Below are 17,128 nucleotides of genomic sequence, written 5' to 3' on the forward strand. Positions count from 1 at the left end.
ACTTGTTATTTAGGAACATTCTATAATTGGCACTATAATTCAGTTCTTGTATGTTTAGAGATCTAATGAGGGTCTTCCAGATCTCGGGCAAGATTAATCCTTGGTTCCTGTTAAGATTTTGTACCGAACGGGCAACTGTTGTGGCTTCTTTAATAATTCGGGAGCGGAAATCCTCCTCTATGTAAGGAATGGTGTTTTTATCTCACTTTATGATATGGTTAGTTCTTGAGAAATGAGAGGATAAACCAAATTTTTCTTCTCTATTGTTATTAATGTCTCCAATATGCTCCCTTTGTCTAATCTCAAGGCTTCTTGAAGTCTGGCCAATATAATTTAAACCGCACGAGCAGGGTATGTTGTAAACTCCAGCATATTTGAAGAAAGGATGGCCATCTTTTGGAGATCTTAAGAGTTGTCTAATCTTTTCTGTAGGTTTAAAAGTCACTCTTATTCTATGGGGTTTGAGAAGTTTTGCAACCTTATTAGAAACTGTCCCCACGTATGGAATGACGATTGTAGAAATATACTGTGTGTCGTTCCGTTGCCTTTGCGGGGGGGATCAGAGAAAAGTATCTTGTGGACGAGTCTCTGAGGGTAGCCATTCATGGTGAGGTTGTTAGATATCAGAGATAATTCATCCTGAGATCTTGTTGATCTGTTGTAATGCGGAAAGCTCGCTTTTTTAGCATGTATACAATACTAAGTTTCTGAGAAATGTGGTGGGAGGAGCTAAAGTGCAAATAAAGTCCTGTATTTGTGGGTTTTCGGTAAACTAAGAGGCTTAGACGACCATTCGTTTGCTTCTTAATTAGGGTGTCCAAAAATGATAATTGGTTATCTTTTTCAAGATCTAGAGTGAATTTGATTGTATGGTGAAATGAGTTGATCTTGTTCAGAAAATCAAACAGGTCCTTTTTTGTATGGTTCCAAACAATGAAAATAACATCTACGTATCTTCACCATACTGTGGGTTTAGGGTCTACTTGAGATAAAATGTTACTTTCAAGATCCTCCATAAAAATATCAGCACAAGATGGTGAGAGAGGGCTACCCATTGCAAGGCCAGTCAGTTGCTGATATATGGTTTTATTCCATAAGAAAAAGTTTGATGTTAAACAATGACGGAACAGGAAAGTGATATCTTGCAGAAACAAACTTCCTAAAATGTTGAAAACTTCTTCCACAGGAATATTAGTGAATAGAGATGTAACATCCAAACTTGCAAGTAGGTCCTTATTGGAGATGTTGTTTAATTTCTCTACGAAATGTTGCGAATTTTGTAAGCATCCGAATTATGGATGTGTTGTTTGAGGAGGCTCAAAGTGTTTAGATAACAGATAGGCGGGCGAGTTGATACCGTTCTACAATAGGGCGTAACGGTATTCCATCTTTGTGTACTAGGGGATGCATAGACTTCAGTCTTCGTTTTAAATCTGTAGGCCAGTTTACCATGCAATGCAATAAATCGTTGGTATCATTGTGATTCTTTAATGTTGGATCTGTGACTAGGACACGGTAAACGGACGTATCTGATAGTAAGTTGCTAATTTTATCTTCGTAATCCCTGGTGTTTAAAATCACTGTGCAGTTGCCCTTATCTGCTTTTAATATAATGATATCTTTCTTTTTCTTTAAACTATACATCGTTCTTTTTTCCAGAGGGGTGATGTTTGTGTTAGGAGTTCTTGAAGGTGAGAGGATAATACTACTTTTTAATCTTAGATCATTAGCTATGGGTTCCGGTAACAATGAGACTGCCTTTTCTATATTACAAATGATATCCACTTTAAGAATATGATCAGGTATTATCGCAAAGTTAAAACCTTTCTTGAGTATAGAGATCTCTGGTTTTGTTAATATGTGATCTGATAGATTAAAAATAACTTTGTCGTCTGGCAGAGCAGGTTTAGATTTACAACGTTTTGCATAAAGATTGTTGAATTTTTTGGTGGTGATCTTGAAAGTAAAATTTTATCTCAAGTAGACCCTAAACCCATAGTATGGTGGAGATACGTAGATGATATTTTCATTCATATTTGTAGATTTAGGGACTCAAAAACACACGTGTTGAACAGATTATTTTATTAATTACAAATAAAATAAAACTTGACGTTTCGACCTCTATATCGAGGTCATCATCGGAAGAATACTTCTTGTATTTACAAGAAGACAACCTGGTGACCTGGTGAAGTGTTTAGAACATTCAATAGCAACTGAAAGAAATCATTTTGTTACTATCCAGAATATTAATACATGAGGACTCTAACAGTTTATTGTAGTTGCATTTATCTATTTATAATATATATATAATTTTTTTTATTTTTTTTTTATATATAATTTTTTTTCTTTCTTTCTTTATTTTTGTTTTTCCTTTCTATCACTAGAGGTCAGGCTAAGAAAAAGATTTATTAACTACGTAGATTTAGTTTACTGATATAGAAAGCATGAGCATGTAGCTTGGTTCTGTATACAGTTGTATTCTTCCGATGATGACCTCGATATAGAGGTCGAAACGAAGTTTTATTTTATTTGTAATTAATAAAATAATCTGTTCAACACGTGTGTTTTTGAGTCCCTAAATCTACAAATATGAGTGCTGATCACCGTGTAACCCTAAAAGAAAGAATGATATTTTCATTGTTTGGAACCACACAAAAAAGGACCTGTTTGATTTTCTAAACAAGATCAACTCATTACATACAATCAAATTCACTCTAGATCTTGAAAAAGATAACCAATTATCATTTTTGGACACCCTAATTAAGAAGCAAACAAATGGTCGTCTCAGCCTCTTAGTTGACTGAAAACCCACAAATTCAGGACGTTATTTGCACTTTAGCTCCTCCCACCACATTTCTCAGAAACTTAGCATTGTACACATGCTAAAAAAGCGAGCTTTCTGCATTACAACAGATCAACAAGATCTCAGGATGAATTATCTCTGATATCTAACAACCTCACCATGAATGGCTACCCTCAGAGACTCGTCCACAAGATACTTTTCTCTGACCCCCCCCATCCCCGCAAAGGCAACGGGACGACACACACAGTATATTTCTACAATCGTCATTCCATACGTGGGGACAGTTTCTGATAAGGTTGCAAGACTCCTCAAACCCCATAGAATAAGAGTGACTTTTAAACCTACAGAAACGATTTGACAGCTAAGATCTTAAGATCTCCAAAAGACGGCCATCCTTTCTTCAAATATGCTGGAGTTTACAACATACCCTGCTCGTGCGGTTTAAATTACATCGGCCAGACTCAAGAAGCCTTGAGATTAAACAAAATGAGCACATTGGAGACTTTAATAACAACAGAGAAGAAAAATTGAGTTTATTCTTTCATTTCTGAAGAACTAATCATATTATACAGTGGGATAAAAGCACATTCCTTACATAGAGAAGGATTTCCACTCCCAAAAATTATTAAAGAAGCCACAACATTTGCCTGTTTGGTACAAAACCTTAACAGGAACCAAGGATTAATCTTGCCTGAGATCTGGAAGACCCTCATTAGATCTCTAAACATATAGGAACTGAATTATAGCGCCAATTATAGAACGTTCCTGAATAACAAGTGAAATCATACACGTGCTATGCATGTATTTTACATGTTCTGTTTTATCAAATATAATTGGAATCGGTTGATTTATAGTCTGTAACAGTTTTTAGCTTTAAGTGCCTTATATCAGTTATGTACCCTGAAGATGCCAACAGCCTCAGTTGGTGAAACTAGTTGGTATAACATAGTTGTTCAAAAAAGATACTTGATTAATAAATCCCAATAGAAGTCGTTTCCATAGTGTTTTAAGTTATTTCCCTATACGTCGTTTTGACTTTCTGTAGTATTTTTGGTGTGTATTGAGAGGGGTGGCAAAAGCTCTAGATATGCCACTCTTTGTAGGAGTTTTAGGAAAGAGTGGTAAGACAATAAACAGCATTATTTTTTTATGGCTATTTTGCCTGTTTTTGTTTAAGAGTACCCCTTTTTATAATGCCACTGGCTTTTTACTCAATTTTTAGGATATTACTGATGTTTTAAAGATATATGAAGAATATATGTGAAGAATAGTTTTGGACATACCTATGTAGGATGTTTCTTGTTGTCTTCTTATTGAGTGGCCTCCAGTGTATAGCGATATACATTTATATTACTGCTGAAGTATGACTGAAAGGAGGTGGGGGAGATCTGGAAATGTGGAGAATAGAGACATGGGAGAATTTAGGGTAAGGCAAGAGGAATGTGGGTTTTAAGGGTGGGCTGAGAATTCTTTGGAAAGAAAATGAAAGATAGAAATTTTGGGGTAAGGAGAAGGATAGAATATGATGGAACAAGATTAGGGGTGGGAGTAACAGTGTGTGAGCCTTTTTGACTGTGTGTCGTCTTCAGAGCTCGTGGGAAAAGTGGAGGCTGTGGCATGTCAGCTTGGTGTTTTTCTTTAGAGCTGACCTGACATAGCCTTGCACGTCTCTCTATCTTTTCCCACGTCTCTCTATCTTCACATTTCCAACACACCCAATTCTTTCCAGTCATACTTCAACAGTAATATAAATCTTGCTTGCTCATATGGCTGTGCATCATCCAAACACCTTGTGATCCTGTTTAATGTAATGGATATCAACAGTTGTGATAGCAGACTGATTATAGTTATTGTTATCATATCTGCTGCCTTTTTTATGTAGAAAGATAATCAAGGATTTATTCCACTGCACTGGGATTTTTTTCTGTAGTTAAATTATCATCATATGGAGGCAGCATATCAATAGAATATTTAACAACCTTATTCAATAAAATACTACAAACAGGAGAGATCCCAGATGACTGGAGAACTGGGTAAATCATCCCAATATACAAGAAAGGAGACAAAGAGACTGTAGAAATTACAGACCAATCAATTTACTCCCTCACACCTATAAAATATTCATAAGAATTATACAAAATAGATTAAAAAACACCTACGAAGAAATGATAGGCATAGAACAAGCTGGTTTCCGAGGAAACTATTCAACAATAGACCAAATTTTCACATTGCACCAACTTGCAGAGCTCAGCTGGGAAGACCATAAAGAACTATATTGTTGTTTTGTGGACTTTAAACAAGCTTTTGATAATGTCAACAGAGAAATCCTTTTTAAAATTCTACTAGAAAAGCAATAGACAAATATATAATACAGTTTCTGATAAAATATTACTCTAAGACAAATGCAATAATTAAAAAGAACACACAACAGAACCCATAGAGATCCAAAAATGAGTAATGCAAGGATGCCTATTCAACATATATCTAGAAGAAGTTGTAAAGAAGGCAATAGACAATGAGCCTAGAATCAATGTCAACGGTTTAAACATAAATAATATTAAATATGCAGATGATCTCGTCCTTCTTGCAAGAACCCCAAATGAACTACAAAAGTTGATCAACAAGCTAAATGAAACCTGTAAAACATATGCCATGGCAATAAATATACAAAAGACAAAAGTGATGAAAATAGGGAGGAACAGAACTACCATCTCAGCTATCCTAAACGGAGAACAAATAGAACAAGTAGACAACTTCATATATAGTTCGCCCACCATTTGTAGGTCCCTGCTTCTTGTCTTTCCAAGAATAGTCGATTCATGCTGAAGGGGAGAAAGAAATGAAGGACGTCCGAATTGGTCGCCAACACGTGAAATCACGTGCTTTATAGGTAAAATTTTCCAACTGTTATACAAGCAACATAGTTAACTACAATAATCATAAAAGAGAAGTTAATTTTCTGACCGGTAATAATAAACAACTCATCCCACAATATGGACTGATTACCCTATTATTGGAATGGATTCTCCTTTTTCTAAGATGTGCTGAAGTGTCGCTGGATCTCTAATCGGTGGGCGAACTATACCTTGGATCAAAACTAACAGAAACAATAGATGAACTCAAAAAAATCCAACACAGAATAGCGATAGGATGCACCACCATGGGAAAATTACAGAAAATCTGGAAAACAAACAAGATATCTAAGCAAGCCAAAATCAAATTATATGAAGCAATAATTATACCAACAGTCATCTATGGAGCAGAAGCGTGGACAGTTAAAAAAAGAGAGGAGAAAAAACTGCTGGCATTTGAAATGAAATGCTTGAGAAAAATAAATAGAACAAGTTGGATAGAAAACAAACATCACAGTCAGACAAGAACTATTGTATAAAAAGACAATAATAGAAAAATTAGAAAACAACAACTGAGATGGTTTGGACACACTGTACGCGTGGATGCAGACAGACTTCCTAACGTCCTAATCAATACTTTTCCAACTGAAAAAAGAAGACCTGGAAGACCAAGAATTACCTGGCTGAAATTAATAAAGAACATCTCGGGATTCAGAACATATAAGGAACTTTTTCGAACTGCAAGGAATAGAGAAGACTGGAAGATCCTGCTCAAGAGAAGACTCAACCCGTCTTAGACAGAAGAGAAGAAGAAATTATCGTTGAACTTATCCAATATGATGAATTAACTTTGAACCCCTTGATTTTATATGTTCTGCTAATATGCGATCTTCTCCAGTTATATTATTCTTTTGTTTTGGAATTTCCATAATTCTTCCATCATGATGGGTGGTTCTGTATCAGCCTCATCTAAATATAGAGGATCTGAATCTGTTTCCTTGCCTGTGTATAGGTCTGGTCCCTATAAAACTCGCTGCATATTTTCATTATTTCTTCTCTATTATATTGTATTGTACTGTTCCTTGGTTATTTGCAAATATGGAATCTATTTTTTCCTTCCATGTAATCCTTGTTTGATCATTTTCAAAGATTTTTTTGTTTTCTATTTTGATCTGAATTGTTCTTAAATAATATTTTATTTTCTAACTGATTTTTTCATTTCCACAAATTTTATATTGTCTTTGCTACTTCTGTGTCAATTTTCCTTAATTCTTTCCTTTTTTGATTAGATCAAGTGTGTAAATTTTTTCTGTAGAAGTTCTATTTACTATTAATGATTTTCTTAAAATTTTAGTAACTTCTATTATTGTTGAAGAGCTATTTCCTCTATTTTATCATTCATTTTATGCTTCCATTATTTCCTCAAATTTTTCTTTATAGTTTATTATATCTTCACTTTCTAGTGTGAGTTTTTTCATTAACAATTTCATCCTCTCCCTCTTGATGTTTATTTTTATCTTTGCTCTCAGTATGCTCTGATAACTATCATGATTAAATTGGATGATAACAGATACATTTTCTAGTATTTCCATATTGTTCACCATAATATAATCAATTTCATTAAAATTTTTCCATTCGGTGATCTCCAGATCCATTTTAAACAAAGTACCAAATTTGCCGGCATATAAGATGCACTTTTTTTCTTTGAAAATAGGTCTGAAAAAACAGGGTGCCATCTTATATGCCCATACTCAGTTTTTTATTACTTTCATTTCTGGAAATTTTCTCTGTTCCGGGTTATGCGATTTCTTTCTTGCTTCCTTGCATGAGTGAGAGCATTCCGGTTATAGAAAAGCAGGACTTTCGTTGTCTACAAAAATGATTATTCATCAAGCGAAAGCGATAGCCGCTAACAAAGGGAACTCCAACTTTACTGGATCAACATCATGATGTTCAAGATTCATGAAGAGAAACCAGCTATGTATGCAGACTAAAACAAAAATATCACAAAAAATGCCAGCTGAATATGAAGAAAAAATTATTCAATTTCATCGATTCGTGATTAACGCAATGTAATGAGAAACTTTTGAACTTGCACAAATAGGAAACATGGACGAGGTTCAGCTGACTTTTGATGTCCCCTCAAACAAAACTGTAGATTCCAAGGGCACAAAAACCATTACTGTTAAAACTTTGGGGCATGAAAAAAACTCATTAGATATTTGTTGAAAGTAGACCTACTTATTACTGTATATTTGAAATACTGTAAATTGATTATAATATTCAGTGATAAATTTTTTTTTCCTAAAAAATTTGTACAAATATGGGGGTGTGTCTTATAGGCCAGTGCGTCTTATATGCCGGCAAATACGGTATTTCCTATATACTGTTCCTTCTTTTCTGCAAATTTCAAAGACTTTGTTCTCTGTCATTTCTTTTGTGTATACCTTGCATACCTAAAGCACTTCAGGTGTTGTTAATTTCTTGCTGACCTTCAAATGAATGTTGAGTTAACTAATTCTTGAATAGGTTGATTTATCAGATGAACTTCTAGTTACGGCACCATATAATTGTACCTTCAGTTACTTGAAAATTGCTCTTCCAGTGTGGTTGGATGATTGAGGGAATACTGTATCTCCTCCTCCTCCTCCTTCTTTCACATATATTAGACCTAGTGGCCCGTTATGCTCTTATTAGGCATGGCCTATTACGATTTGAAACCACGACAGCTTTGAGGATAAGGTGGTTAGCCCTATGCCTGCAGATGCATGTGTTCACGAGGCTGGTTTGCCTATTCTGGGGATGAAAAACACGAGTTTCTGGGTGAAAAAAACCTCCTACTTCCGTATGAGACCAGCTAACTCACCTTTAATTGAAAGAGACAAAATAAAGGTTCCTGAGTCTTGGATGGGAATCAAACCCAAGTCTTTCTGACCAATAGACTTCATCTATGCTGACTGAGTTACTGAGGCTCGGAGTATTGTATCTAAAATCCTTTATGTATATAATACACACACACACATATTTTGCAATCATGTCATAATGGATATTCAATTTTTAAATTCTTATAATTTTAGATACTGTCTAATGTTAACATATGTTATCTTCTATATAGGACATTTTCTATACAAACTAAAATGACTATCCAGAATGTTTTATGTGAATGCAAAGTCATTGATAATATAATTAAATCTGAAGAAGATAAATGTTTATATAAAGGATTTGAACTTAACAATGGAATGAAAATTTTGCTTATAAGTGATAACACAACTGATAAATCAGCAGCGTCATTGGATGTTCACGTGGGTAAGTTAAATTTTATTTGTTCTTTATGTGAGATAATTCATTTTGATCATTTTATCCATATAACTCGTTGTAAATAGGCTCATTGTAATTAAAAGTCATAGATTTATTTTAATTTGAAATTTGATACAAGTAGAAATTTTGATAGAATTGTGTTTGTCGTAATATCTCGGCTATGTCTGTCGACTTGTAGTATGTAATTCTATGGAATGGTCTTTTATGAAGTCACTTTTGGTCCCTTGGGGTAGTGTTAGCCTTTCACACGAGACACTGAAATTCATTTACTACTACAAGGCATTCATGAGGAAGAAAAAAACACAAACTATTATTTATTTGCTTTCTAGAATTTGATAAAATGGAATCTTTTCTGTTAGGATATATAGTGATTGTTGCTTGTACTTGTGACTGCAGGGACCCTGGATTCTTGCATCATCGACAAAGTCAATTTGGATCAGTTTCAGTTATAAATATATTATCTTTGAAGAAGTGGAAGATGAAAATAATGCTTTAACCTAAAACTTATTATAGAAATGCAGGGTATCTTTAAACCCATTTGTCATTTCATAGCAAAATAATTTAATTATTTTCATTTTTAATTAATTATTTTAATTAATTTTTCTCAGGGGCTCACATTGGTGAATATGGACTTGGCAAACCCGAGATACCAAAGCTAGATCTGATCTTACTTAGTACAAAATACACTTGGTATATCATATCTGGAGACTGGTCTTCTACTCTTCTTTCCCTCTACTCTCTCTTACTTCTTACTCCCCCCCCAGTGCTATTAGAGCAATTCGAAGGGGAAGGGGGGATGACTATTTCCTCTCAAACTGTAGTTTCCACTATCTACTAAAAAAAGGCAAGCCTAGTTGTCTTAAGGTGGCAACCTCCACCACTAGGATACCTATCGTCATGCTAGTCACTTGACATAGGGAAACACATATTACTTTCAAGTCTCAACGAAATCCAAACTGTAGAAAGTATTTTACCTTGGGTATAATAAATGTTAAAAATGCCAAGCAATTTTAAACCTGGTTTTTACTCCATTTCCCAAGTAAGCAAACAGACAAACAAGTCAAGTTTGCGCCTGCAAGTGATGGAAGTCTAGCTGATCCTACAGGTAGTGCAAGACCAAGGCAACCAAACTGGACAGAAAATATGGGAAACAACTGCAAACTGGAAAAGGTTAAGAAACTTTGGAAAAAGAAAAATGTGGTGAAATATGCTACATGGAACATTAGAAGCATAGCACATAAAGAAGAAGAATTAGATAAAATTTTAGGTGAAAATATAAAAATTGCAGTTTTTACAGAAACAAAAAAGAAACTTAAAGGAACAAAAGAAACAGCTAACTACAGTATCATATATAGTGAGGTGGGCTACATGCAATAGTGGAGTGGACTATAATACATGCAAAAAAACTGGTGTAAAGATTTGGATCAATTAAAGCAAAAATAATTCATTATACATACTGGAATGAAAGAATATTAGAAGTGCGATTAAATAAAGAAAATGTAACAGTTGTTGGAGTGTATGCCAAAGATTATTGAAAAAAAAATGAAAGAGTTTGAGAACAGGAACCAAACCTTGGAATTTCAGTGGCAAGCCTTGAAGAAAACCCCGATTGATTCAGCCAGAGAGGCATGTGGTGAGGTTGTCTGCAAGGATAGAAAAATCAGAACTCCATGGTGGACACAGGAAGTTAAAGAGGCAGTGAAGGAAAAGAAGAAAGCATATCAAAAATTCCTGGCAAATAAGTCAGCTTTTGCTCTTAGAGAATACAGAGATGAATGTAAGAAAGCGAAACACTGTGTAAAAGTAGCCAAACAAAAGTCATGGGAGGACTTTGGCAAGAACATAGCAAATAAATATCAAGAAGGTGGTAAGATATTCTGGAGGTTGTTGAAGAAGCTTAGAAATGGAGGAAAGAGTGCTGTAAAAGGAGTTAGAGATGATAAAGGTGACATGAAAACAGGAGAAAAAGATATCCTTGAAGTATGAAGTAATTACTTTGAAAAATTGCTAAATGAAACAAGCAGTGATAGCACAGTGGTAAAAAAACACTCAACAGGCATACAGTCAGGAATACATATCCATACTTGAAGTAGAAAAAGCCATCAAAGGCTTGAAATGCAGAAATGCAGCAGGAATAGATGATATTTGACCAGAAATGCTGAAGTATGGTGGTATTAAAGTCTTGCAGTGGCTGCACTGCATAGTTCAGAAAGCCTGGACAGAGGGACGAATTTCCAATGATTGGAGTAGAGCTCTAATAGTGCCCATATATAAAAAGAGAAATAAAACTGAATGTGAGAATTACAGAGGTATATCCTTACTGAGTGCTCCTGGCAAGATCTATGCAAGTATACTTGAGAAACGGTTGAGAAGAATTATGGAAGAAAAGTTTGGTGAAGAACAAGCTGGATTCAGGCCAAATAGAGGCTGTCAGGATCAGATCTTCACTTCATGACAAATAGTTGAGAAATCATGGGAATATAACAAAGATCTGTATTTAAGTTTTGTAGATCTGGAAAAGGCATATGACAAGGTGCCAAGAGAGAAGCTATTCAATATGCTACAGTTATATGGTGTCAATGGGGCATTATATCAAGCAATACTTAGTCTGTATTTGAGTTGTAAGTCATCAGTTAGAATTGAAGGAAGTATAGGGAGATGGTTTAATGTTAAATCTGGTGTGAGACAAGGATGTACATTATCCCCTCTGTTATTCATTATCTATATGGATCAAATTATGAAGGAAAGTGGTATTAAACATGATATCAGAATTGGAGATGTTAATGTCAGCTCTTTGCTTTATGCAGACGATGTTATACTTCTAAATAAATCCGCTGCAAGTTTGCAACAAGATGCTCTGACTAAATTGAATAACTGTTGTAATAGATGTGGTATGAAGGTCAGCATTAAAAAGACAAAGACAATGAAAATAGGTAGAATTGTTGAAAATGTCAACTGTGTTGTGAACAGGGAACCTGTGGAACAAGTAAAACATTTCCGCTACTTAGGCATGATTTTTACTGAAGATGGTAAATTAAATATAGAAATAGACAACAGAATCAACAAAGCTGTTATGGTAGGCAGTCAATTGAATAAATTTATATGGAATAATAGAGAAATTAGTCGGAACACTAAATTAGCTGTATACAAGACAGTGTTCGAACCAGTTTTAACTTATGGATCTGAGAGCTGGGTCAGAAGTAAAACACTTGACCAAAGACTAGAGTCTGCAGATATGAGAGTCCTGAGAAAGATTAGAGGCATGAACAGATGGCATCAATGGCAATATCATATTAAAAACGAGGATATTAGGAAAGAACTTGACATTGTCAGTATCCAGGAATGCGTTAGCAGAGCTAATCTCAGGTGGTATGAGATTAGAGTGGGAATGGGCGAGGAAAGGTTAACAAAACAAGTATTCTCTGCCAGGTTGGCTGAAAAACGACCCAGAGGACGACCAAGATATAGGTGGATTGATACGGTACAAAGTGCCTTAGATGATAGAAATATAAGATCTGATAATGGTGGAGTTTTGACAAGTAACAGGCTGATTTGGAGGAAAATTGTAGATAGGAAGTTAGTAATGATGTAAATTTTTCATGTAGTACTATCATATCCTGTACAGCCCTTGAGGGCTGTACAGGATATGATAGGATGTCAGGAATTTGATGATGATGATGGAAAATTATTACTTTTTCAAAGAGTTACAAGGAATATATAAAATATTAAATGAAACAGACCATATTATAGCCAGAGATCTTAATGCCAGAATAGGAATGAAAAATATTATCAATAATATACAAAATTTTGGAGATCCAACAGTAAGAAAAAATGGAAAGCAACTCATTGATTATACAATATATAATACTTTTAAAATAATGAATACATTTTGCAAACATAAAAATGTACATAAATATACGTGTGTGCAAGAGGACAAAAATAAATAATAGACTACTTTATAGCAAATGAAAAAGCAACAAACCTCTTCCTAGACATTAAAGTTAGAAGGGAGCTAGAAATTGACACAGATCACTATTTAATACAGGCAAAACTTAGATTTCCACCAAACTGGCTACAAATAATACAAAAAAATAAACAAAGTAGAGAAACAAAATCTAATTACAAAGTAAGACTACTAAATGATTCAAGTTTAAGCAATTTATACCAACAGAGGATTAATAACTACTTAGAAAAAATACAAGAAAATGAAGACATCGAGAAAGATTGGAATAATATAAAAGAAATTTTCATATCAGCAGCATATGAAAGTCTAGAAACACACAAAAAATATCATAAAAATAAAAAATTACGTATATGGGACAATGAAATAAAAACAGTAATTGAAAATAAAAGCTGGCTTTTAAAAGATGGCTAAGTAGCAATAAATAAGATGAAACTGAATATAAAAAAAGATGAGCAATAGTCAAAAGAGAAACCAGAAAGAGATACAGAGAAAGCTGGGAAAAATTTGTATCATATCTGGAAAATGATATATACAAAATAAGATCCAGTGCATACAAAATACTAAAACACATGAATGCAGATATAAAAGAAACTGCAAATATAAATTATGAAATAGATGTAAAAGAATTCTTGGATTACTTTACAGATCTTTGGACATATAATACTGGCATCAAAAATAATTACACCAGAAACTTACAAAATACTTTAAATGATATGATAACAATGAAAGAATTAAAGGATAACCTAAATAAAATAAAAAATTGCAAATCAGCAGGAGAAGATGGGATAAACTTGCTGGAAAAAAATTTCATCTAAGATTACTAGAATTTATAAATAAAATATATACAAATGGACAAATACCAATAGAATGGAATACAAGCATAGTAATACCTATATCTAAAAAAGGGGATAAAACAAAACCTGCTAACTACCAGAGGTATTAGTTTATTGAATATATGCTATATATATATATAGCAACATACTTAATGAAAAACTAAAAATGTACAGCAAAAAAATATTATTAGAATATCAAAATGGATTGAGAAAAGGACACACAATGGATGCAGCTTTATGTTTAAAACTACGTATAGAAAAATGAAGAGAATTTAATTTGGAAACTCATCTTTTGTTTATAGATTACAAAAAAGCATTTGACAAAGTAAAAAGATATATACTGTTTGATATATTATATTACAAAGAATAAATATACCTAATATTTTACTGCATGCAATATTGAATATATATAAATATAATGAAATAAAAATAAATGAAAAGTTGTCTGAAAAACAATCTATAAACCAAGGAGTAAGACAGGGATGCCCTCTGTCTCCAACACTTTTCAAAATTTACATTAATGAAATATTAATACAGTGGAACACTTTAAGCAATCAAGGTATAGAAATTTATCGGAATAACAAAATAAATATGCTATTATTTGCAGATGATCAGGTAATAATATCAGATAGGAAGACAATTTACAAAGAGCAATATATAATTTAAACATTATAGTAGAACAGTTTGGAATGAAAATTTCCATAGATAAAACTAAAACAATAGCATTTTGTGGACAAACTCCAGTTAGAAGCAAAATAGTATTAATATTAAAATAATAGAAGAGATAAATACTTTCAGTTATCTTCGATGTGAAATATAATATGAAGGAGAAAATGACATAAAATTAAAAACTTCAAAATTTTTACAGATTATAAGCCTGATAAATAGAACACTCAGCCCAAATATAGTACAAAAAAAAAAAACACGCTTGAAAATATACAATACTTTAGCAATGTGGGCACTGCTACAATACTTTAGCAGTGCCCACATTATTATATGGGAGTGAAATTTGGGCAATAAACAAAGAATAAAAACAAGTGAAATGAGATTTTTGGGAAGAATTACAAAATACACATTATTAGATCAAAAAAGGGGGATGCTTAAGGGTCAAAGCTGTATAACTGAGAGGAGACCTCCACATAGCCTTTAAAGGAATGCGGAGAAACGAACAGGGCTTCTGACCTAATGTCCAATCCTCACCTTCTCGTGGTGCACCCTGTTTAGTATCTACCTGGATACTGAACGAATGAGGATGGGCTGGCAATTTGGGATTTAGCCGACCAAATTGTATTCTTATTGGTTAAACCAAAATAAAAAATAATGGTACAACATGACAAAATTTCATGCAGGCTGGGGCGTCGCGCAGTTAAACAAGGCCCCCGTTGTTTTTGCCAGGGAACCAGGGCGAACAGCGAAAAGTCAGCTACTGGAACAAATCTGAAAACACACCCCAACTCAACATCACCAGAGTTAAAGATCGGTACTATCAACATAAGAAGTCTGAATGGCAAAGAAATGGAGCTAGCTGAGGAATTAGATAAGTACCAGATCGACATAATAGGGGTGACTGAAACAAAAAAAACAAAAACTACTGAGATCTTTCTAAGCAATAAATACAAAATGTTATATTCAGGCAATGACAATCAAGGAAAAGGAGTAGCCATAGTATTCAACACAAAATACGAGGCTAATCTTCTTGAATGGCAGGCTCTCTAAAGTAGAGTGATGTGGGCAAATATGAGAATGGGGAACTGGACAATGAGACTTATTTGTGCCTATGGTCCCACAGAAGGTTCTACTAAGGTAGAAGTGGAGGAATTTTTTGATGCTTTAGAAAAAGCAACTGACACAATGAAAAAGGAAAAGTTGGTCCTTGTTGGGGATCTAAATAGCAGAGTAGGAAATGATTGTGAGACATACAAAAATATTTTGGGAAAATTTGGAGAAAAGAGCAAAGCTAATAATAATGGCAAATACTTGTTGGATTTCTGCTCAGGACATGGACTGGTTATTACTAACACCATGTTCCAACATAAAAAATGTGCACAAATTCACATGGAGAGAAAAGAAGCAAGGAATAAGAAAAGTCTCATTGACTATGTTATTTTTGATAGTGATGTTTTCACCCTGGTGCAGGACACCAGAGTGTACAGAGGATTTAAAATTGGAAGCGATCACTATTTAGTCTTGAGCAGGATAAAAGTGAATTTCATATTGAAAAGAATAACATGTAAGAAAGTTTTAAAGTGAATAAAAGTTGAGCAGCTCTCGGATGTGAACTGTAGACTAAAATACACAAAGATTATTGAAGAAAAAATGAAAGAGTTTGAGAACAGGAACCAAACCTTGGCGACTCAGTGCCAAGCCCTGAAGAAAACATTGATTGATTCAGCCATAGAGGCATGTGGTGAGGTTGTCTGTAAGGATAGAAAAATCAGGACTCCATGGTGGACCCAGGAAGTTAGAGGCAGTGAAGGAAAAGAAGAAAGCATATCAAAAGTTCCTGGCAAATAAGTCAGCTCGTGCTCTTAGAGAATACAGAGACAAATGTATGAAAGCTAAACACTGTGTAAAACTAGCTAAACAAAAGTCATGGGAAGACTGGTAAGAATATAGAAAATAAATATCAAGAAGGTGGCAAGATATTCTGGAGGTTGTCGAAGAAGCTCAGAAATGGAGGAAAGACTGCTGTAAAAGGAATTAGAGATAATAAAGGTGGCATGAAAACAGGAGAAAAATGTATCCTTGAAGTATGGAGTAATTACTTTTTATCTGCTACCTGGTAAATTTAAATAATTTTTTGAGAAATGAGTTAAAAGAACAATATAAACATAAAATTTGAAAAATCTCGCTTAATCAAAAAAAAAAAAAAAAATCAGCTAACGCCTTTTATTTCTTTATAGGGAGTAGGTGAGGCCTTTATACCCTATCTAGCTTTTGGAGACTGAGTGGGCAGTTCAATCTCTACCGGTAGCCAATCAGAGATAGCTGGCCCATGCCTATCACTAATTATAGCAGCCACCGATGAAGAGACTGGCAAACAAGTGCTGCCATCTCTTGGTACCTAACCCTAACAAGATATGTCACTGTCTGAAATAATGTGGGTACTACGGTCGATTTTCTTGAGTTTACGGGATGAAAAACCCAAGTTTTCAGCACGAAAAACCCGCCTGCCTGTGCCAGAGATCAGCCTTATAATTAAGTTTATTTCTATTTTGTAGAATTACGAAATTGTAGAGAAGTTATATTGAAATTTCCCATGCAAAAAATGAGACAGCTAGTTAATTTTAGTTTATATCATAATGAGAATAATAATTTTTGGTCATGAAAGTCGTGCAGTGTGGAGCCAAAGCATGAA

The 17,128-nt window shown here is 34.1% G+C and overlaps 1 protein-coding gene across 1 annotated transcript in view; it reads left to right on the plus strand.

Annotated features, from left to right (window-relative positions):
* Positions 1–17,128, plus strand: part of Ide (Insulin degrading metalloproteinase) — a 599,910-nt gene that overhangs the window by 41,451 nt on the left and 541,331 nt on the right. Inside the window, exon 2 of the mRNA XM_090392302.1 lies at positions 8,771–8,961. Coding sequence (XP_090248428.1) covers positions 8,771–8,961 — 191 coding nt within the window. The remainder of the gene's footprint in view (positions 1–8,770; positions 8,962–17,128) is intronic.

The sequence above is a fragment of the Typopeltis vanoorti genome, chromosome 5 (assembly GCF_054136105.1).
Source record: "Typopeltis vanoorti isolate ZY-2024b chromosome 5, IOZ_Tvanoo_1.0, whole genome shotgun sequence".
In the NCBI taxonomy this organism is placed as follows: Eukaryota; Metazoa; Arthropoda; class Arachnida; order Uropygi; family Thelyphonidae; genus Typopeltis; species Typopeltis vanoorti.